Here is a 24,123-nt window from a genome sequence, read left to right as displayed (position 1 = left end):
CTATGATGGGAGTTGCCACCTGGACCCCCACCCCTTGGTTTTGGAACGAAGGAACAGGCAACTCCCCACATGCGCATGATTTATTTGTGCTCAACCACGTGCACCACTGCGAAATAAATAATTCGTCTCAAACTTGGAAGTGCCGGGAGAGAGCTGGAAAGTTCTTCTGGCTCACGAGGAGACCCTCCCCAGAGCCCAAAGAGGATGTCAGTGAGCCACAGGCCAGAAATAAATGTTTAAAATGCTTTAAAAAAAAAAACCCACCAACCCACACCTATGGGTTCCAAAATGGCACAGGGAACTCTCGCTGCTACCGCACTACCCTGCTCAACAGCTGTTGGGCAGCAAGCTGTATTGCAGTGGGCTCGGATGTGCTGTTCCCTTGCCCTCTCTGGCGATCTGGAGGCAAAGGGACTGAATAAAAGAAAAAGAGCATGTAAAAACAGGTGTTTAGAGCAGGCACGGTCAAACTCGGCCCTCCAGATGTTTTGGGACTGCAATTCCCACCATTCCTGACCACTGGTCCTGTTAGCTAGGGATGATGGGAGTTGTAGTCCCAAAACATCTGGAGGGCCGAGTTTGCCTATGCCTGGTTTAGAGGGTGCTCCCCACATGCTCATATCGCTTATGGGCAGGGCGGAAAGTAACCCCTGCATAAGTCGCCTCTGCCATGGGGTCTGCGAAAATAGCCTTGCCTGACAGAAGAAGCTGGGAAGCAAGCCTTTCAGGCTAAACAAGGCAGAGTGATGATAATTCACGGACCTCCACATTGTTTTCTTGCTGAAGGAGCTTCTCTTTCTCTTGCAGGATCAAGCACCCCAATATTGTGGCTCTGGATGACATCTATGAGAGCGGGGGACATCTCTACCTCATCATGCAGCTGTGAGTTGAATGCTGGGAATTAGAGGAGACCCAGCTATGGGTGGCGGGGGGGGGGGAGCCTCTTGGCACAGCCTGGCAGCATTGGTGGAGCTTGTGGGCAGAGCTCACCCTGACCACCCTCTTCCTGAAGGGGTCTCTTTAGGAGAGCAGGCCTCACCTGTGTTGTTCCACCCCAATGTAGGGTCTCAGGTGGGGAGCTCTTTGACAGGATTGTGGAGAAGGGGTTTTACACGGAGCGAGATGCCAGCCAACTCATCCGGCAGATCCTTGACGCTGTCAAATACCTGCATGACATGGGCATCGTACACCGTGACCTCAAGGTAGGGGCATGTACCTGTGCGGGGGTTTCTGTCGAAGCCGCCTCAGGGTTAAGATGTGCATTTGCACAGATGTCTGATTGCTGAAGGCCGGACTAGACAATTCATCCTATTAGCAGTTGCTTGGATGGCTTTCCAAAAGAAAAAGAGCTGGCACTTTTCCCTCTGCTGCAGTCTGGACGAAGACCTTGGTATGTTGTTGTTGTTGTTTAGTCGTTTAGTCGTGTCCGACTCTTTGTGACCCCATGGACCATAGCACGCCAGGCACCCCTGTCTTGCACTGCCTCCCGCAGTTTGGTCAAACTCATGTTCGTAGCTTCGAGAACACTGTCCAACCATCTTGTCCTCTGTCGTCCCCTTCTCCTAGTGCCCTCCATCTTTCCCAACATCAGGGTCTTTTCCAAGGATTCTTCTCTTCTCATGAGGTGGCCAAAGTATTGGAGCCTCAGCTTCACGATCTGTCCTTCCAGGGAGCACTCAGGGCTGATTTCCTTAAGAATGGATAGGTTTGATCTTCTAGCAGTCCATGGGACTCTCAAGAGTCTCCTCCAGCACCATAATTCAAAAGCATCAATTCTTCGGCGATCAGCCTTCTTTATGGTCCAGCTCTCACTTCCATACATCACTACTGGGAAAACCATAGCTTTAACTATACGGACCTTTGTCGGCAAGGTGATGTCTCTGCTTTTTAAGATGCTGTCTAGGTTTGTCATTGCTTTTCTCCCAAGAAGCAGGCGTCTTTTAATTTCGTGACTGCTGTCACCATCTGCAGTGATCAAGGAGCCCAAGAAAGTAAAATCTCTCACTGCCTCCATTTCTTCCCCTTCTATTTGCCAGGAGGTGATGGGACCAGTGGCCATGATCTTGGTTTTTTTGATGTTGAGCTTCAGACCATATTTTGCGCTCTCCTCTTTCACCCTCATTAAAAGGTTCTTTAATTCCTCCTCACTTTCTGCCATCAAGGTTGTGTCATCTGCATATCTGAGGTTGTTGATATTTCTTCCGGCAATCTTAATTCCGGCTTGGGATTCATCTAGTCCAGCCTTTCGCATGATGAATTCTGCATATAAGTTAAATAAGCAGGGAGACAATATACAACCTTGTCGTACTCCTTTCCCAATTTTGAACCACTCAGTTGTTCCATATCCAGTTCTAACTGTAGCTTCTTGTCCCACATAGAGATTTCTCAGGAGACAGATGAGGTGATCAGGCACTCCCATTTCTTTAAGAACTTGCCATAGTTTGCTGTGGTCGACACAGTCAAAGGCTTTTGCATAGTCAATGAAGCAGAAGTAGACGTTTTTCTGGAACTCTCTAGCTTTCTCCATAATCCAGCGCATGTTTGCTATTTGGTCTCTGGTTCCTCTGCCCTTTAATAATAATAATAATAATAATAATAATAATAATAATAATAATAATATTTTTATTTATACCCCGCCCTCCCCAGTCAGAACCGGGCTCAGGGCAGCTCACACCAATAAAATTACAATAAAACATAAAAAGCAATTAATTAAAATACATATTAAAATACAATATTAAAATTTAAAATGCAGCCTCATTTTAAGTAGTCCATAAATCCAAGCCATGAGGGAGGAAAAACACAGGGATCAGACTGAGTCCAACCCAAAGGCCAGGCGGAACAGCTCTGTCTTGCAGGCCCTGCGGAAAGATGACAAATCCCGCAGTGCCCTGGTCTCCAAGTGAAAGAGCGTTCCACCAAGTTTGGGGCCAATACTGAAAAGGCCCTGGCCCTAGTAGAGACCAATCTAGCCACCTTATGGCTCGGGATCTCCAGGATATTGTTGTTTGTGGACCTTAAGGTCCTCTGCGGGGCATACCAGGAGAGAGGGTCCCAAGCCGATACGAGGGTCCCAAGTATGGCATAGTTTGGGGGCTTTAATCCTTTGTCTCTTGCTGCTGCTCCAATTCAGATTGGGAGCCCCATACCCCCCCTCTCCACGAGTTGGAAGGAAAGCTTCTGTTTGCCTCCTCCCATCCCATCCCATGTCCAGTCTGGACTGGGACCGCAGCAGGGGGCAAAGGCCCCCCCTTACCCCGTGCCAAAGCCTCAGTCCAAGATACGAGGGCACCCCATACCTGCTATTCATTTGCTAGTTGGGGTGAAGAGCATCTTGACTACTCTTGTCCCTAATCTTCTTTAGGTACCTTAAACTAAAAATACAGCTTTTGTATTTACTTGTCAAGTATTAAGTGCTTACTTCCTCCACTGTCTTGTGGCTTAAGACCTAAACAACATGTGACACCAGTCGTTTTTGATTCAATCTCTTTCCTGTCCCTTGAAAGCAGCCTTGGAGGTTCATATGTGGTGGAAATGCGAAAAAGTTAAAAGATTTTGGGAAATGATATATAATGAACTGAAAAAGATTCTTAGGTATATCTTTCCCAAAAAACCTGAGGCATTTTTACTAGGACTTATTGGACAAGAGATTGCAAAGGAGGACTATATAATATTTTTGTATGCGACAACCGCGGCTAGGACTTTGTTAGCCCCAAAATGGAAAACTCAGGATTTACCGACGATTGAAGAGTGGCAGACAAAAATGATAGACTATGCGGAATTAGCAAGACTGACTAGCAGGATCCGGAACCAGGGGGAAACAAGGTTCCAAAAAGACTGGAGTAAATTTGTGGACTATATGGAAAAGAACTGTAGAAGTTTAAAGACACTTGCAGGACTGAAATAAATCCTACAAATTGACTTTAAATGGTTGGAATAAAGGAACTGCGAGATAAGAGTTGAAAAGAAAACCAAATGAGGGGAGGGAGGGAAGTCAAGCTCGGCAGAGCATTGGGAATGAGAGATTTGGTAATAATTGTTAAAAAGATAATTGTGTGTTGTGAGGGACGAGGGATACAGGGAAGTCCCTCCCATCTTAAGTTCCAGCCCATCCCCAAGCGCTGGAGAGAGTAAGGAGAGCTCTGCCTCCAGCGGAGAGTCAGGAAGTGGTGTCCGAGGCTCAGGCAGGGTTGTGGAGCCCATGCCTCAGGTGGGACAGGAAGTTGGACGCACGGGGGGGGGGGGAGGCCAATCCCCCCAACTCCCGAATTGCGACGCAAACGTAGGGGGAAGAGGTTGGGTCTGCCAAAGTTGTGGTGCTGGAAGAAAACGCGCCAATCGCCATTCGGGAGTTCTGACACCTCACCTTAAGGATGCATTTTCATTGCTCTGAACACTGTAAATAGTCAGCACTTAATAAAAGCCTTAAAAGACCATGCTGGAGTCGTTACTCTAGAGTAGCCATACCAGGCCCTCTGACATGTGTGTTGTATTTGTTTTTGAATGTTTGTTTTGTTTACTGTCTTTAATGTGTTTATTTGGAAAACTTAATAAATTGCTTTAAAAGAAAAGAAAAGTAAGCAGCCTTGGAGGCAAGGAGGAAAAACTGAATTGGGGCTGCAATGAAGAGGAGGGAGATTATAGCCGCCTTTCCCACCTCCATTCGCTGATGCAAATAATTCCTCCTCCTAGCTGTGGAGGGGCAAGTGGACGTTCATTTATTGTGCTTGTCTGCATTTCACCCTGTGAGCCTCTTCTTCTTCTGCAGATTTTGGGGCGGTTATACATGATCTTGCTTTCAATACTGTTATTACCTGCCTGTAAACGTTTTGGGGCAGACATAACACTTCATTTCCAGCCGGTGCGTGTCGCGTAACGTCCTGCTGATATCCTGTAACTTCTTATGCCACAAATTTCCTGGGCTTTATTCTTTCCCTCTTTTCTTGCCCTATAGCACAGGATTGCCCCTCCAGATGGCAATAGCGTGGTAACGCCAGGGAAGCGTTGCATAACAATTTACAAAGCAGGATGATGTGTGGATGGTCCGGTATAAATCCACTGGAAGTACACTGTTATTTTGTCAGTGACATATTTCAGAATACAGAATACCCCACAACCCCCCCCCCCCTGTGTTCAAGAGCAACTTCAGGAAGCTATGTGGAGAGAGTGATTTTGTACCAGAGAATTGATGTAGGAAGGTGGGATTAAACTCCCAGAAACATTAGAAGAGTCCACTGCTCTTGCAACATGTTGATTTTGTCCCTTAGAGAAGTTCTGATTCTGGGATAACTGGTCCCGTGGCCATGGTGGAAATGGTTCTATGCCCTCCAAGTTGAGGACAGGATACAAGTTGATATAATCAACATGCAGAGACAACGGAGAGCCGTTCAAGTAGTCAAAAATAGCATAGGAAAAATCCTAAAGGAATAATAATAATAATAATAATAATAATAATAATAATAATTTATTTATACCCCACCCATCTGGCTGGGTTTCCCCAGCCACTCTGGGTGGCTTCCAACAGAAAAATAAAACACAATGATCTATTAAACATTAAAAGCCTCCCTGCCTTCAGATGTCTTCTAAACGTCTGGTAGTTGTTTTCCTCTTTGACATCTGTTGGGAGGGCGTTCCACAGGGCAGGCGCCACCACCGAGAAGGCCCTCTGCCTAGTTCCCTGCAACTTGGCTTCTCGCAACGAGGGAACCGCCAGAAGGCCCTCGGTGCTGGACCTCAGTGTTCAGGCAGAATGATGGAGGTAGAGACTTAGTGGTACATAAAAAGGGAATTCTTCTTTAGGCCAATTCTGAAGACCTCAGATTGAAGTGAGTTAAGTGTGTGCAGTATTAAAAAGAGAATAGGACACAGTGGGAATATTAGAAACAATTGAATACTTATAATCCATGGATTTTAAATCTGTAGAAAGAATTCTATGGGAAAGGAGTGCAGGGTGCGGTTGTTTTCCAAGTCAAAAAGAGGACCCTCCTGGGAACAGTGACCACAACACCATCAAATTCAATATATGTATGTGAGTGGGAAATTGCCTAGAAAATGCAACACAGGCACATTTAATTGTTGGCCTGGGCATCTATACCTACCCAATGATTTAGGCTGGCACTGTTTTGAACGAAACTGTGCCAATAGATGATTGCTCTTCTGGATGTGTTTTGATTCCCCTGTGAGCTTGGCAACTGTGTGCTTACATATGTACATACATACTGCTGTTCACCTAATTTTATTTTACAGAATGCATGGCACAGTTTCGCTTCCTGTTTTCTTCCAGAAGTCGGGTCACAAACACGGTTCATGGCTCAATTGAGGAAGTCTCCTTCCTGACCTTACTTGCTCTTTGCCTTTTGAGGCAGAACGTCTTTACCACCATATGTTGTTGCTAGCTCCAGCTATGAAAAATACAAATCGGGGTGTTGTTGCAGCTAGCGAGTGGGGAGGAGAGACTGGCTCTTTTCAGCTCGGCTGGCTCAGGACAAAGAGAGAACAATTATTCCCAGTATAGCGCTCCTGGGATCATTCAGCAAAAGAGGGATGAGCAACAAATTTGGTGGCTGTTCATCTCTGTGCTCCAGCACCTTGCTGTACTCTGTCCTACACTCTGCCTAATGTGGAGAATTCTAGGGTGCATGCTCAGTTCTTGGAATATGCCTGTCTGGGCCTCATTGGAGCCCCAAATGAACTAAGAGTGCACCCTAGAGCACAATATGTACTGCCCAATGCATGGTGCCACAAAGGAAGGCTGGCAGTGCCAAAGAAGCCAGCTTTCATAGAAGCTTGTTTGCCATTACTGTACTGATCTCATTTAGTAACCTCTCCTGGTCCTCTGCCAGTCCGTGCAGCAGATTTTGACCAATTGCCTTATTGCAAACTTTCCAATTGTGCATGTTTCTGTGTCCTGGGAAAATGGATGGGCTGCTTTTTTTCCTGTGGTACAGAGCAGCATCTGAGAAGCCACTGCATAGACTCACATTTGGGTGTGAAACGGTGCCAAGTTGCCATCTGAGAAAAATTGTCCTTTAGCAGAAGTCCACCCTTATTATAAATACCACCCTTATCCGTTTCCTTTGGGCATTCAGACCTGTTTTGCAGCTTGAAAAATCTCAGCCTGTTTTGGTTCTGGGAGCCAATCCTTATCTAATCCTTTGTGGTTACATCCTTGTAGTTGTGCCAGCCATTGATATTTAAGTGTCGTACAGGGATAGGGCTTGAAGGCCAAAAAACTTCATCCGTTTTGGAATCTTCTGTTCAAAGCAACTGCTTCCTAGTAAAGCCAGCCTTGCCCTGTGGAAAACAGGAATCTGAACTCTGTGCTATCGTTGGGTTTTTAAGTACACCTTCTGTACTTCATTAGAACTCAGCGGCTGCTCAAGTGGTTGTATTGATTCGTCCAGTGTCCAGGACATCAGGTTTGGGGATAGTTTCCCCCCAAAATCTCAATTGCCCTAGAACACAGAGTTCATGATGCGTAGATGCTGAAATGGAAGCCCAAACCCAAATAGAAAGCTGAGGAGATGATGGCTAAGGCAGTAATGTTTCTGAATAGCTGGAAACTGCAGAAAGAAACAGTGCCCTTGTTAGTCCTGCTTCTGGGTTTGCCACAGATATCTGGTTGGCCATGGTGAAGACAGGATGGTGGACAAGATGGGCCATTGGCCTGATCCAGCAGGTGGTTCTTAAGCTCTTATGAGACATCTTAAGTTTCAGTTTCAAAACCCTATGTGCTAATCCAAGTGGGCAAGCAATGGGAGAAGCAAATGTTCACTTTGAGACATGTGAGGATGTGGTTGTGCGACCATGGCCAAAAGAACACACATGCATTGAATTATTCCTGAATTCATCACCCAACAGGGAAAAAATGGTTCTCAGTAGATCCATGCTAAGGCAGTAGAGGCCAACCAAATGTCACAAAGCAGTGTGCAAGCTTTCCAAGTTCTGTCACCAATAGCATGCACACTATTCTGTGACATTTTTGGTTGGTCTTATATATGTATTTCTCTAATATAGATTGTGCAGATTTTCGTATGGGTGAAAAAGGGCTACCTTTCGATTTGCTTGTGTTGGGACTTTCAAGTGATGGGCATTTGTTCTAGTGATCCTTTGAAGAGTTTAGAACAGCTGGTGCTGAAGAAGCCCCTCATTATTTGATGCATCGGGCTTGAGCATAGTGCTCTCAGTGCGCCCTTAAGGTCTTCTCTTCTGTTCACGATGTATATCATTGGTGGGGAACTTGGCCTGCCAGGCTTCTGAGCTTGGCCTTTCAGGACACTTTGGGGCAAACCACCCATCCTGCACCTAAGTTCAGGTGATTTCTTGGAGTCATCTATATATTCCTCACCTACTTCAATTCTGTTTATTTGCTTTTCAGATCTTCTTCTTTTTAATTGCCATGCCATATACCAGGCACCCCCAAACTTCGGCCCTCCAGACGTTTTGGACTACAATTCCCATCTTCCCCGACCACTGGTCCTGTTAGCTAGGGATCATGGGAGTAGTAGGCCAAAACATCTGGAGGGCCGCAGTTTGGGGATGCCTGCCATATACCTTCCTGGTTTGTTTGCAAATTCGAAATCGTTTTGCTTATGTAATCTCATATTTCTTTCTATTTCTTGCTCTATCTTCGTTGTGTATTCTGATCGTAGTAATTTGATTTCTTCTTTAATTTTTCCATTTGTTGGTTATTTGTTTAATTCCTTTTCTTTTTTCCTTATTTCCTTTAGCAATTTAATTTTTCCATTTCCATTTACGCTTTTCACTATCGCATTTTGTTTTATAAAATAGCCTCTAATGACCGCTTTTCCCGCATCCCATATTGTCTTAATATCTGTTTGTTTCCCATTATTCAATTCGAAATACTCTTTTAATACCTTCCCCCCTCTATTATCTTTTAATAGTGATTCATTTAATTTCCATCTACGTATTCCGGTTGTCCAATTTGGTTTTATTTTCAGCGAAACTGGGTTGTGGTCCGAGATCGTCTTTGGTAAAATTGTTACCTCCTCTATCCTTCCTGATAATTCTTTCAATGTCCAGATAGCATCAATCCTACTTGCCAATTTTTTTGGCTCTGAGAAATATGTAAATTCTTTGAACATCAGATAATTTCAAGTGTGAGAATTTAAGCTGAAATCTGCAGAGGAAGAATAAGAAGCACACTTACGAATGCCCTCCTGATACTTCCTTTCCAGGGGTGGAAGTTTCAGTCCCCTGATACCATATGATGTCAGGTGACTGACAGGTGTGTGGTTTTGCCTGTCCAAGTTTACCGCAGGGGGTTGGACACTTTTTGTTCCTCTCCCCTGCTGTATATGCTGAGGGATCAAAGAGTAAATGGATCACTTGGGTGTGTCTCTGGTTATGCATCCATATAATTTTTGCTCTCTGAGATTTTTTTGCTGTTCACGGAAATACGCACCCTGTGGTGGTAAAATAATAAAAGAAAGAAAGAATTAGTTGTGTGTTCTTTTCAGAAATAATTGCTATTGGCTTCTTTATTATTTTGCATTGAGCTTTGAATGCACCAAGTTTAGCAGTCTGTCGGCTGGTCCACAGTTTTGAAATCCAGTTCAGGATTTCTCTGAAGTCTTTGTCATTGTCGTGGATGCCAAGTGGCGTCAGATCAGAGCAATTAGTCTGGGATTATTTTACATAACTTGAGAGTGTGGACTGTTCCAGCTCTCTCTTGTAGAAACGGTGTTTTCTTAGCTGCTTCTTTTAAGAGTGATAAAAGCTTTCAGGCAATAAGGTAGAAAACATCTAGTTTTGGCATTTTGATGTTTCCGTTGCTTGGCCTAACCTCTGAGGTTTCCCCTCCCCCTTCGCTTTACATCATAATTGCTAATTCCATTATGAGCAGTAAGATTTCAAGAATCTCAAGTCTCATGGTTGGCAGGCATTTAACATTACACACTTACAATTTAACTATTGAAGCTTGACCTCTTCCCTCAGGGAACTTTAGTTCTGTGAGGGGCTAATGAGCTCCAGGAGAAAAAGAATTGGTATCTTAAATAATGTATTGTGTAATGTCCGCCCCCCCCCCCAAAAAAAAATTATGTTTATCTTATTGTGACTAGGCTACATTTAATCAGCTCTTAGAAATAAGTTTAACAGATCAATCCATGCATTTCTTATGCACATTGAATTTACTTACAGTGGTACCTCGACTTACGAATGACTCGACGTACGAATGTTTCAAGTTACGAACAGAGCTCTGTCCGCCATTTTGGATGTGGCGCGAATAGGATTTTTTCGACTTACGAATTTTAAATAGGGGTTGCTTCGACTTACATTTTTTTTAAAAAAAAAATTCCCATAGGCTTCTACTTACGGATTTTTCGACTTATGAAGGTCCGTTCGGAACGGATTAAATTCGTAAGTCGAGGTACCACTGTATGTCTATAGAATAATAGAATTGTAGAGTTGGAAGGGACCATGAGGGTCATCTAGTCCAACCCCCCCTGCAATGCAGGAATCTCAACTAAAGTATCCATGACAGGTGGCCATCCAACCACTGCTTAAAAACCTCCAGTGGAGGATAGTTCCATGTTCTTTTTTGGACCAAGCTTGTCTTGATTATTTGGTTTTGTGTGGGGTTCTTTCTTAGATGCTTAGGATGGTCTTTCCCCCCTACTGCCTGGATAATTTATTTGTGCATTCCACCATGCTACCTGAATTGTCCCAACTGGCCGTTATAAGAAGTGCACTTTAACAACTGGTGCCTGAGTTTGGTTGTTTTCCTCTACCCTCCTCATCCCTTTCCCCTTTTGAGTTGTGCCTTTTAGACTGTAAGCATAGAGGGCAGTAACTGTCTTGTTTTTTACTGTTCTGTAAGCCACACTAGGAGCTTTGTGTGTGTGTGTGTGTGTGCTGAAGTACGGGATTTTTTTTTAAAAAAATGTTTTAAATAAATTGTTACTTGGAGCTCTGGTCTGACAGAATTTATCTCCCTCTTTCCCCCTTGCTCTCCGCCCTTGTTAGCCTGAGAACCTGCTCTATTACAGTCTGGATGAAGATTCCAAGATCATGATTAGCGACTTTGGGCTGTCAAAGATTGAAGGCTCGGGAAGTGTCATGTCTACGGCATGTGGGACTCCAGGTTATGTGGGTGAGCTGCAGAGGTTTCTTATTCCCCACCCCCCCACCCCAATTGAGAAGAGTGGATTTGGCTGGCAAAGAAAATCACTCCGTGCCATGAGAGGTTTTTTTTTTATGAGGAGGTGGGGCTACATTTTGCCTCCAGCTTGCCTGACAGGAGGGGCGTATTAAGTGCCTTTCTAAATATGGATAGCACTTCAGTGTAGGAAAAAGCATGTAAATCCAGTGTACGTTGTAAGAGGGGCACCATTCATGTGTTTCACCACGTGAAATTATGATTGGCCACAACCTCCCAACATGTACATTCATTGTACATGATCTACTGTACTGTATGGACTGCTTACATTAATGTATATGTTTAAATTACTATTGGTGGAGTTTTTTCATACATCAGAGGGAGATATTTATATCTTTTCCCGCTCCCCTTATAGTTGCAAATTCAGATTAAATAGGAAGATAGATGTTTAAAATAAATGCATGAGGATCTACTCTTAGATTTGATGCTTTATTTCTGGCACAGGGGTACTAGTTACGTAATAAACTGAAATATCTGAAACAGTCCTTTGCTGGGACTTGACAGGACAGGGGATTTCATAGGCAGAATGGCAGCCTGGGGTGGGCTGAAATAAGTTGCATTCAACTTTGCAGAGATGAAACATGCTAGACCCCAATGGCCCTACCATTTTTCATTGAGGGAGTGGCTGTCAGTGAGTGACATTTGCAGTGCTTTCTTTCTGGGGTGGGATGCAGGGGTACGCATGCCCCTAAACATCTTGTGAATCTTTGTACTTTTGTCCATTTACTGTATTTATTTCCCCCTGATTTGAACCATAAAATGGTGGTTTTCTTGAGTCAAAATGGGAGTACCCCTAAACATTTTTTAAAGAAAAAAAAGCACTGGACATTTGTATCTGTTAAGCATTACAGAGTCATTGTGCCATGTTTCTTGCAGCAGAATAATACCAAATTGCTAAAAAAAAATAGCTGTTTATTATTCTGCTTTGAACGCCAACCTTCTTTGTTCCATGACATCAGTTTTAGCTCCAGTTCCTTTAAGGCTCTGTGCTTGTCATTTCCACTTTATCCAGGTACCCAATTTCGTCTAAAAAAAAGGCTTCCATTCCTTTTATCAGTGGGAACCCATTCAACGATGTTAGCATATATTTTGATTCTCGGGAGAGGGCTACCTATTTCATTTGGAGCTAATTCCTGATAGCTCAGCCAGGAATTCAAAGTTACGCCATCAGGATTGTCCCTCACCATATCATATTCCAAGGGTGGGGGGTGAGTTTGCAGCTCTGTATCTATACACTGAAAAGTTCCTCTGGCAGCCCTCTTTTTAACAATACAAGAAACAAGCTTGTGGGCGAAAGGCTTGATTGTCAATTGTTTCACCAATGTTTTGTTGCCCATGCTGTTGTATATTGGGTCAACCTGGACTGTAACTTAGCTACTTTGGCGAGAATGTCACTTAGGGATGAAATAAGTTTAGAGGAGGCTTATAAGTCGGGGTTGTGGAAGAGGGAAATCTTTACAAGGGAGAGATGGCTGGCATGGCGTGTGTGTGTGTTTGTGCGTAGAAATTCCTGGGAGAGCAAGCCTTTAGAAGGAGATCCCTAGTAAAGGTAAAGGGACCCCTGACCATTAGGTCCAGTCATGACCAACTCTGGGGTTGCAGCGCTCATCTCATGTTATTGGCCGAGGGAGCCGGCGTACAGCTTCCAGGTCATGTGGCCAGCATGACAAAGCTGCTTCTGGCAAACCAGAACAGCACACGGAAACGCCGTTTATCTTCCCGCTGTAGCAGTACCTATTTATCTACAGTACTTGCACTTTGATGTGCTTTCGAACTGCTAGGTTGGCAGGAGCTGGGACCGAGCAACGGGAGCTCACCCTGTTGCGGGGATTCGAACCCCCGACCTGATCGGCAAGCCCTAGGCTCTGTGGTTTAACCCACAGCGCCACCCGCATCCCTTTTGGGATCCCTAATACAAGGGTTGTATTTCCCCTTCTGCCCCGAAACGACATTTGGGCAACAGGGAATTTCCATCTCTAATGGTCACTTTCTTCCTCTTTCTTTTCCCTCCTGGGTCTGGTCCAGCTCCTGAGGTGTTGGCACAGAAGCCTTACAGCAAAGCGGTGGATTGCTGGTCTATTGGAGTCATCGCTTACATCTTGTACGTACTGAGTTGAATTGAGATGGCGGTGGGCCCTGGACCCAGATGCCCTCCCTCCCATCGCTCCTGAATGTACATATGCGAAGGGAGTCCTATTCAGCTAAACGCTGGACACTGCCTTCCACTCTTCTTCCGCAGCACGCCACGCAGCTACTTTTGCCCATTCATTTATGGGCCTCTCATTTCTCCTTTACGGACAGCTTGAAAAGTTTTATAATATTGCCCCCCACCAAGGCCTACAACTCAACTATCAGAGCCACCTCTAAGCCTTTACACCCACAGAGATGGTATGTCATTTCTTAGGGATTACTACTTCCTTCCAGCCACCAAATACAGTGGTACCTCTGGATGCCAATGGGATCCATTCCGAAGCTCCGCACACATCCAGAGCAGTACTCAACCTGAAGCGCCGAATCCGCGCATGTGCATGACGTCATTCGGTGCGCCTGCGCGAATTGCCGAACCTGGAAGTAACCCATTCTGTTACTTCCGGGTTCGGCATGTTCGTAACCTGTGTTGTACGCAACCCACAGCATTCGTATCTAGAGGTGTGACTGTACATGTCAATTCCGGGAGGTATCTACATTTCCTACTTAAGCTGAGAGGATTCAAACTCAAGTTGTACACCTGCTTCTACACTTCCTGAATCTCCTTAGCTCAAATAACGTGATCCTCAGATGAAGGCTGGTATATAATTTATTAATGAACTTTTTGAAAGAAGACACATTTTAAATACATATTTAAATGTACACATTTTCGTGCAGACTTTTCATTTTAAAAAGCCGGTTGGTAATGGGCTGGAGTGGACTTACGGGTAAACACACAGGCAAATGACATGAAAATAAACTGGTTTGCCCATTGCTACTGTGTAAGAAAATGGGCCAGTGAGTGGCTTAGGAGGGGCATCACGCAGCCGCCTCTCTCTTTCTGCAACTATTATTTATTTATTAAATTTCTGTTCCGCCCTTCATCCGAAGATCGCAGGGTGGTTTACAATAGAAAAGCCCCCCCCCCCCAAAGAGAGATGCCATCGTAAAACAAACAAAAACAGTCCGACTGCTGTTATCGGGGCCAGGCAAAGACATTTCGGCACCTGAGGCGGACCCAGAAATGGCTCCCCCTCTCCCCGCCAGTGAACAAGGGGTCAGGGGAGGTCAACTTCAGGAAGATGGAGGGGAAGAAAAGATCAACTTTGGGCTCTGCTGCCCAGGTGAACCTTGCCACCTGAGGTGGTTGCCGCCTCACCTTGCCTCATAGGTGGGCCGGCCCTGACAGCGATTCTACCCCTCTAATCCCCTGGTCAGGAAGTTCAAGTTCAATTTTTATTACAGCAAAAAGCCAGCAATGCAGAATATCATAATTCCAAACAAAAGGAAATCAGCAATAACATCACCAGAAATATAGAACAATTACACAAAAGGAATTTGCAATGTGTCATTCAATAGAAGGGAAGTAACCTTCTGTCTTTTTTTTTCTTCTCTCCCCTCACTTTCCAGTCCATTTACCTCAGTTCCCCCACACTCTTTTGCTCGTTCCCAGCCTATGCATTTATTTCCGACTCTCCCCGTTTGTATATCGACATGCCTTCTGAGTGTCACACATGCCGTCCCCACTTTCTCCCCTCAGACTGTGTGGCTATCCCCCCTTCTACGATGAGAACGACACGAAGCTCTTTGAGCAGATCCTGAAGGCCGAATATGAATTTGACTCCCCTTACTGGGACGACATTTCAGAATCAGGTGAGGAAAGGAAATGGTGTCTTCTCTAAATGCCAAATGCTAGAACCAAGGCATATATTATGCACGGTATATATTTTTTAAAAAAACAACTGCTGCTGATGTGATGAAATTTATTGCTTGGTTTTTTATCAGTATTTCCTTGCAGATATTTTAGATCGCTTTATCTAAACAGCTTAGTGCGCTTTTTAAAAAATTAATAAATTGGTCGATATCCCATTAATTAAAAATAATAATAAACGGGATCAAATGGATCTGTGCTGTGGGAGGCCAGTGGCACCGCTCACTGGCTGGCTTGCTAAGTCAGGCCGTCATTCACTTCCTTTCTCCTCTCAGCCAAAGATTTCATCCAGCATTTAATGGAGAGAGATCCTAAGAAACGCTTCACCTGTGAGCAGGCATTACAACACCCGTGGTAAGTAATAATTTATAAGAAGAAGAATTTATTATTTGTACCCCGCCCATCTGGCTGGGTTTCCCCAGCCACTCGGCGGCTTCCAACAGAGATTAAAAATACATTAAAATGTCACACATTAAAAACTTCCCTGAACAGGGCTGCCTTCAGATGTTTTCTAAATATCAGATAGTTATTTATCTCCTTGACATCTGATGGGAGGGCGTTCCACAGGGGTGGGTGCCACCACCGAGAAGGCCCTCTGCCTGGTTCCCTGTAACCTCACTTCTCACCATGAGGGAACCGCCAGAAGGCCCTTGGCACTGGACCTCAATGTCCGGGCAGAACGATGGGGGTGGAGACGCTCCTTCAGGTATACCAGGCCGAGGCCATTTAGGGCTTTAAAGCTCAACACCAACACTTTGAATTGTGCTTGGAAACGTACTGGGAGCCAATGTAGGTCTTGCCACCCCCAGTCACAAGTCTAGCTGCCACATTCTGTATTAGTTGTAGTTTCCAGGTCACCTTCAAAGGTAGCCCCATGTAGAGTGCATTGCAGTAGTCCAAGTGGGAGATAACTAGAGCATGCATCACTCTGGCAAGGAATCCACACCCCATCATCCATTTGGCTGGCTTTGAGCAAGCCGGGGGTCTCTTGGCTCCTGTTGTCCAGTTGTAAAAGGCAAGTCAGGGGGAGACCAGCCTGGCCAGAGAAGGAGCGGCTGCAGGAAGTTTGCTTTTTCTTTCCTCCTCCCTCTCCGAAAGATCATAAAGCCCCAGCTGTCTGGTGCCCTAGGACTGCAGAAGCAAGAAGCAAGGGCACGTTGGCCACCATTCATTGGCCAAAGGAACAAAGGATGCCAATTGCTATTTGAGCAGGAACACCAGTCGTGGAAGATGAGCCTGGTCTGAACTGGATGTAAATGCAGCTCGCCATTTTATTCCAGCGTTGCAGAACCGATCTCTCCCCTCTGCCTTTTCCCTCCTCTCGCCTTTCCTTCCTTTTCAGTTTGCAAGCCTGATGGTAGGCCTTCTCTTTCCCCCTCCTTATTGATGGGAGACGATAATTGTCTATGAAAAGTGGCATTAAAAAAAAAAACACACACACACACACACACACACACACACACACACACACACTGGAAGAAAGCGGGAATATATTGCTGTGATCTTGCACCCACTTGAGACTAAGCCTCTCATTGTACAGTGGTACCTTGGTTTAAGAACAGCTTAGTTTATGAACAACTTGGATTAAGAACGCTGCAAAGCCGGAAGTAGGTGTTTTGGTTTGTGAACTTTGCCTTGGAATAAGAACATGTTCTGCTTCCTGTTGAGTGTGTTCCATTTGTAAACCGAGTCCCCCGCTGCTATGGGAAAGCACGCCTTGCTTTAAGAATGCTTTGGTTTAAGAACGGACTTCCGGAACGGATTAAGTTCGTAAACCAAAGTACCACTGTACTCCCATCGTCCCTGATGAGAGTTGTAGCCCCAGATATCTGGATGGCATTGGTTTGGAGAAGGTTGGCCTGTAGGCTTTCAAAGTTGGCACAAGGTGAACTGGATTGGAACAGGAATTCCCTTAGGTCCTTCCAGGAGCACCTTAAAGACCAACTAAGTTTTTATTTTGGTATGAGCTTTCGTGTGCATGCACACTTCTTCAGATACACTGAAGAAGTGTGCATGCACACGAAAGCTCATACCAAAATAAAAACTTAGTTGGTCTTTAACTGAAGAAGTGTGCATGCACACGAAAGCTCATACCAAAATAAAAACTTAGTTGGTCTTTAAGGTGCTGCTGGAAGGAATTTTTTTATTTTGTTTCGACTACGTCAGACCAACACGGCTGGCTACCCACCTGTAACTCCCTTAGGTCCTGTTTCTTCTTAGCAACTTGCATCGCTTGGAATGGTGGAGGCATCTACCGGTATTGGTATTTCAATGCGTTGTATAGATGCCTTGTATAGATGTTGATCTTGGGGTCCTGGTGGGTTCATATGGTGTATAGGGGTCCCGGACCATGGAAGGCTTTAAAGGCCAAAAGCACTCCTATGGGGCATGTTAATAAGAACCAATCTGCTCTTCCTCCCAGGATTGCCGGAGACACCGCACTAGATAAGAACATCCACCAGTCAGTCAGCGAGCAGATCAAAAAGAATTTTGCCAAGAGCAAGTGGAAGGTAAGGGCATGTCCTGCAGAGAAGCAGTAGGTGGGTGCCTTAAATCTGTCCCTGCTCAAATCAGACTGTGATGTGAATGCAAAGCCTTTGTCCGCCAGAATATATGTTTGTTCTTTGCCTTAGTACAGGCATAGGCAACCTTGGCTCTCCAGATGTTTTGAAACTACAACTCCCATGATGCCTGACCACTGGCCCTGTTAGCTAGGGATCATGGGAGTTGTAGTTCCAAAACATCTGGAGAGCCAAGGTTGCCTATGCCTGCCTTAGTATAACCTTTACTTGTGGCATGTAAGTGTCTCTTGCCTATTTTTTGTATTTAATATACAGTTGTATGGATTGATTTTTTTTTGTATTACTGATTTTATGATTAGTGCTAACTGTTCCTGCTAAGTTTTTTTGGGGGGAAATCATTATACTTACTGTTAATAATAATAATAATAATAAATTTTTATTTATACCTCGCCCTCCCCAGTCAAAAACCGGGCTCAGGGCGGCTGACACCAACAGAATTACAATAAAACATAAAAACAATTAATTAAAATACAGATTAAAATACAGTATTAAAATTTAAAGTGCAGCCTCATTTCAAGTAGGCCATAAATCCAAGCCATGAGGGAGGAAAACACAGGGGTCAGGCTGAGTCTAACCCAAAGGCCAGGCGGAAAAGCTCTGTCTTGCAGGCCCTGCGGAAAGATGACAGATCCCGCAGGGCCCTGGTCTCCTGGGAAAGAGCGTTCCACCAGGTTGGGGCCAGTACTGAAAAGGCCCTGGCTCTAGTAGAGGCCAATCTAGCCATCTTATGACTCGGGATCTCCAGAATATTATTATTTGTGGACCTTAAGGTCCTCCGTGGGGCATACCAGGAGAGGCGGTCCCGTAGGTACGAGGGTCCCAAGTCGCATAGGGCTTTAAAGGTCAAAACCAGCACCTTAAACCTGATCCTGTACTCCACCGGGAGCCAGTGCAGCTGGTAAAGCACTGGATGAATGTGATCCCGCGGCCGGGACCCTGTAAGGAGCCTCGCCGCGGCATTCTGCACCCGCTGGAGTTTCTGGGTCAGCTTTAAGGGCAACCCTGCGTAGAGCGAGTTACAATAGTCAAGCCTGGAGGTGATCGTCGCATGGATCACAGTGGCCAGATCGGGGCGAGAGAGGTAAAGGACCAACTGCTTGATGCGGCAGAGATGGAATCATTTGTTATGTTGTGAACCACTTTGGCACAATTTTGTGGGGAAGTGGCATACAAATTAAGCAGATGGGAATGGTAACCTCCCTCAAAGTCTCCAAGGAACTCGGAGCTCTTTAGAATTTTGTTTTGAGATTCCTAGCTATCCCCATCCCAGGAATGCCCCGGAGGAAGGAAGCAACTTATTGAACTAGTTTAGGTCCATGGTGCAGGTATACTTTTATAGTGACACAGCTGAGAATAGATATTTGCAGTATTGAGTTTCCTTGGTGCCAACAGCTAGGGAAAAGAAAAAAAGGCTTTCGTTTTGTTTGTCTCATTTGCCACACAGGCTGCATTCACACCATACATTTAAAGACATGACTCCTCCCACCCCAATAATTCTGGGAAGTGCATAATTTTATCCCACGCAGAGCTACAAATTCCAGCAGCAGTAAACTACAGTTCCCAGGATTCTTGGGGGGAAATGATGTGCTTTAAGGCAGTGTTTCCCAACCTTGGGCCCCCAGCTGTTTTCAGACTACAATTCCCATCATTCCTGACCACTGGTCTTGCTAGCTAGGGATGATGGGAGTTGTAGTCCAAAAACAGCTGGCGGCCCAAGGTTGGGAACCGCTGCTTTAAGGGAACAGGGTGTACACAGCCAGCATCTCCCACCTCTTTGACAGCAATCTGCTTTTCTTTTTGTCCTACACAGCAAGCCTTCAATGCAACTGCTGTGGTCAGGCATATGAGGAAGCTACAGCTTGGAACCAGCCAAGATGGACCTGGTCAAGCCATGCAGGAGAGCAATGGTGAGAGGCTGGGAATGGCCTTTGGTGCCACAGGGTATCCCCCTCTGTGTACTGTGGTGACACCAGTAGAGAGCCAAAACAGATTTTCTCCTGAAGACCCTCGTCGGTGAATCTTGGCTGGTGTTTATATTTGTGTTTGGTATCTGCCAAGGTTTGATCTTACTATTTGATTCCCCAGCCCACCCCCCGGAGACACTGACAAATCCTGAGGTAACATTTCACCTCAGTGTTGAACGTGTGGTTTGACATTCTGCATTTGGAACCTGGATGGCTAAATTGAAAGCAGTGAGGGATGTCGAATTAAATACAGGTGAAACTTGGAAAATTAGAATATCGTCAAAAAGTGCATTTATTCCAGTAATGCAACTTAAAAGGTGAAACCAATATAGGAGATAGATGCATGACATGCAAAGAAGAAGAAGACGAAGACGAAGACGAAGAAGAAGAAGAAGAAGAAGAAGAAGAGGAGTTTGGATTTGATATCCGGCTTTATCACTACCCTAAGGAGTCTCAAAGCGGCTAACATTCTCCTTTCCCTTCCTCCCCCACAACAAACACTCTGTGAGGTGAGTGGGGCTGAGAGACTTCAGAGAAGTGTGACTAGCCCAAGGTCGCCCAGCAGCTGCATGTGGAGGAGCGGAGACACGAACCCAGTTCCCCAGATTACAGGTCTACCGCTCTTAACCACTACACCAGGCTGGCTCTCCAGCAAGATATGTCCAGCCTTTATTTGTTGTAATTGTAATTATTTGTCGTTAGGTGGGTCAATTATAAATGGAATGTAATTAATGAAATGTAACAGCGATGCTTATTTTTGTATTATTGTAACTATTTGTTTTATTACTGTGGAATTTCCAAAAGAAAGCGTTTGTAAAAATTAAAATTAAAATAAAAAGTAGTAAGTTGCATTACTGAAACAAATGCACTTTTCGACTATATTCTAATTTTCCGAGTTTCACCTGTACACACGAAAACTTGTACCCCTTTGACCCCAATCCCAGGAATGGGCGGGGGGAGATTTGGGAGTAGAATGTGGGTGAAGGAGGATGTTACAGCTTGTTTTGAAACTAAACTGTTATTTTCCCCTGTGTGTGTTCGTTTTATATCAAAACTAAACAGACTTCTTCTTTTTATTAAAAAAAAAAGTTTACATGCTTTGAACACTATGCACACACTTAAATTGGGTATATTGATTGACCTTTGGGGGCAGTTCCCCCTCCCTTGCTTCACCTTGCAGTTTGGCCAGAGTCAATGAGAAGCCATATGGGTGGCATGGCAATAGCAACTTAGGCATGGTCTGTTAGGGATTCCCTTTACGATCGCTGAAAAAATGAGGTTTTGCTCACAGCTGGGATTCCGTGTAAACACAAAAGTATTAAGGTGCTATATATATCCTAGTGCAAAAGCCTATCTTTTATATCAGGGTCCCCAAACTAAGGCCCGGGGGCTGGATGCGGCCCAATCGCCTTCTAAATACGGCCCGCAGACAGTCCGGGAATCAGCATGTTTTTACATGAGTAGAATGTGTCCTTTTATTTAAAATGCATCTCTGGGTTATTTGTGGGGCCTGCCTGGTGTTTTTACAAGAGTAGAATGTGTCCTTTTATTTAAAATGCATCTCTTGGTTATTTGTGGGGCATAGGAATTCGCTCATTTTCCCCGAAAAAATATAGTCTGGCCCCCCACAAGGTCTGAGGGACGGTGGACCAGCCCCCTGCTGAAAAAGTTTGCTGACCCCTGTTTTATATAGTATGCTAACCAGAAGATAGCAGCTAGGCAGCTTCGCCTCGCTGACTTTGTGCTATAGTGTTGTGTTTGTAGTACCAGTTAACCCGGTCATGACAGTCCCTTCTCTCTTCTGCAGGCTCAGCATCCAGTAGCAGCGAGGAATCCTTGGGGAATGGTTCTCACCGTCAGACGCGGGACTGAACGTTCCCCAGTGGACAGAGGACACGGATGGCGGTGTCAGGATCAACCCATTGTGGGGTGGGCAGCCCAAAGCCCCACTCTGCTGTGCTACCACAAGTGGAGCCAGGGGAGGGTCTGGGACTGCCCCCACACCCCTCCCAATGAAGTGTGGCTGAGCCCCACCGCAGGGAACACTTCCCTTGTTAAGCCACGCCCTCCTGAACCTGGACATGGGGCCTGATCCTTCATGAGCCACACACTTCCCTGGAGATTCTTCTTCTTCTTCTTCTTCTTCTTCTTCTTCTTCTTCTTCTTCTTCTTCTTCTTCTTCTTCTTCTTCTTTCTTCTTTCTTCTTTCTTCTTTCTTCTTCTTCTCTCTACCTGTGCCCTGTGCTGACCCCCACACCCAAGCTGACAATGTCGTCCTCCTCCTTGCCCAATCGTGTGGAGTTGTCTACGAAAGACCACACAATGGCCTGCTCAGGCCCTTTGCAGCAGCTGTCAAGGTGGAGGTTGGGGAGGTTGGTCTCCAGCTGTGGAGCTCGGGGATGCCTAAGCCCCCCACCCAATAAAAAAACCCTGACCAAGTCCCCCACTCAAATCATGCACCTCCAGCCCCAACAAGCAGGTTCACAAACAGTGAGCCTGCAGCGCTTATAACTCTAGATCGCCCTAATCATGTCACAAACGATAACGAAAGCTGCTTGTGGACCCTTTGCAATTAGATCTTGAGATGGCGCCTCCTGATAAAGGAGGGAATGCATTTCCACTGTCAAGAAACATAAAGCTAGATTGAAAGGCTGTTTCAATCTTCTGGTGTCATTTGGCTGTCTATGGGCGAGGACATGTTATTTTTTTTTAAGAGTGGTGGTTTGATAGAACCACAGCTACCCTTGACACAGATGTACATTTTAAAATATATATGTGTGTATATAGGCGGAGGTGGGAGAGAAACAGTTTAGCTGATTTTCCGTATGGCTCTGGTTGAACTACAGTGGAACCTCGGTTTAGGAACACCTCGGTTTACGGATTTTCGGTTTACGAACGCCGCGGACCCACCTGGAACGGATTAATTCACTTTCCATTACTTTCAATGGGAAAGTTCGCTTCAGTTTATGAACGCTTCAGTTTATGAACAGACTTCTGGAACCAATTGTGTTCATAAACCGAGGTACCACTGTATGGGGAAAAGGGAACTGTATTTGGGTGCGTTGTCAGTTACTGCCCATGGCCCATACCATACCATACCATCGGCCTCCAGAGCAATCCTGCAGCTGTTTTTTAAAATGCTTTTGTGTTTTGCATTTTTCTTTTTGCAGGGGGTCAGGGAAGAAGGAACGCACTTGCAGAAGTACACGTACGCCTCTTGTTTTTCCTGAAACAACGTTGAACGTTGGGGCGGCCTGTCTGGAGTAGAAGGGGGGGAAGGCAAGATTGAGTGGTTGTTGAAACATCGTTTCGGCACGGGAAGCAACTCGCTGATGTTGGGCCGGTGCGTTTGCAACGCCAGTTGCAAAAAAAAGGGAAGTTCACACCATAGATGACGCTCCCACTGAGGCAGCCCTTAAAGCGCTGGGTCCGTCTTCATCCAAGCTGGCCTTTGCACCACCCAACTGGCAGAACCAGGATACTTCCCACTGTTTTGGTGTTTCCTGCTTGGCAGGGGGTTGGACTGGATGGCCCTTGTGGTCTCTTCCAACTCTGAGTCTATGATTCTATGTGTAAAGAGTCTAGCCTTCCCCAACCTGGGGCCTTCCAGATGTTTTGGACGACAACTCCCATCCAACACAGCCAATGTTTAGGGGGTCATGGGAGTTCTGGTTGACGGGCCAACGACGTTTGGAGGCGCACCAGGTTGGAGAAGACTGGCTTGGCCCCCTCCCCTCTTGCTCTCCTGCCTGCTCTTGATGCTCACAGCTCCACATTTTGCGCCCATGTTCTCTCTGTCTCTGCACTCTCTTGGTCCAAGAGGACTTTCTAACTTGGAAGTTTCTATTTTGTTGCTTGTTCTTGTATTAAAAAGGAAGAAAGCGCACATGTCTTCATCTACCCTATCTGTGGGCAAAGGGGTGGGAGAAAAGCTGCCACTGATGCCCCCCAGCAACCAACCGAGGGGGGGGCACTGCATACACCCAGTAGAGTCTAGATCTGTTTCTAAAGGTGAAAGAAGGCTAGAAGAAGAAAGTTTCAGGAGGACACAACTTGTTTATTGTTATTGTTACAGCACCTCGAAGTCAGCTAAGCACTTTATAAAAGGGTAGAAATAAATAGGTCTCTGCCCAAAGCAGCTTACAATCTAGAAATAGTCAAGACAAAAAAGGCAGGGGTGGGTATAGGGAACGGTAGGTCAAATCGCCGGATGATTTAAAAAAAACAAAAAACACACAGGTCCGTGAGCCAGCTTTTTAAATCCTATGGATTTTGATGGGGAAGAAACAAGCACGCTTAAGTCTCTCCCACTGAAATCAGCAGGATTTTAAAGGGCTTAGCTCTGACCATAGAGCATTCTCACGGTACAGGTTACAAAATATAATTTTAAATTCCACTATAGAAATGGAGGATGTTTTACCAAGAAAGACAGAAAGAAAGAAAAGAAAAGAAAAATGAGGGGAAAGGACACTTGTGAAAGAAAAACAAAGATGATAAAAGAGA

The 24,123-nt window shown here is 45.3% G+C and overlaps 1 protein-coding gene across 2 annotated transcripts in view; it reads left to right on the top strand.

Annotated features, from left to right (window-relative positions):
- CAMK1 (calcium/calmodulin dependent protein kinase I) overlaps nt 1-24,122 on the top strand; it is a 54,229-nt gene extending 30,107 nt beyond the window's left edge. For both annotated transcript variants that reach the window (XM_060271243.1, XM_060271244.1), the window contains exons 4-12: nt 808-882; nt 1,064-1,202; nt 10,984-11,110; nt 13,202-13,277; nt 14,904-15,016; nt 15,350-15,428; nt 17,497-17,584; nt 19,467-19,563; nt 21,428-24,122. In XM_060271243.1, the coding sequence (XP_060127226.1) occupies nt 808-882; nt 1,064-1,202; nt 10,984-11,110; nt 13,202-13,277; nt 14,904-15,016; nt 15,350-15,428; nt 17,497-17,584; nt 19,467-19,563; nt 21,428-21,492 (859 nt within the window). In that variant the 3' untranslated portion in view covers nt 21,493-24,122. The remainder of the gene's footprint in view (nt 1-807; nt 883-1,063; nt 1,203-10,983; nt 11,111-13,201; nt 13,278-14,903; nt 15,017-15,349; nt 15,429-17,496; nt 17,585-19,466; nt 19,564-21,427) is intronic.
- The last annotated feature ends 1 nt before the right edge of the window (nt 24,123 follows it).

The sequence above is a fragment of the Zootoca vivipara genome, chromosome 2, assembly GCF_963506605.1.
Source record: "Zootoca vivipara chromosome 2, rZooViv1.1, whole genome shotgun sequence".
NCBI lineage: Eukaryota > Metazoa > Chordata > Lepidosauria > Squamata > Lacertidae > Zootoca > Zootoca vivipara.
Note: the sequence above shows the minus strand (reverse complement) of the source record. Positions and strands in the feature narration are given on the sequence as shown.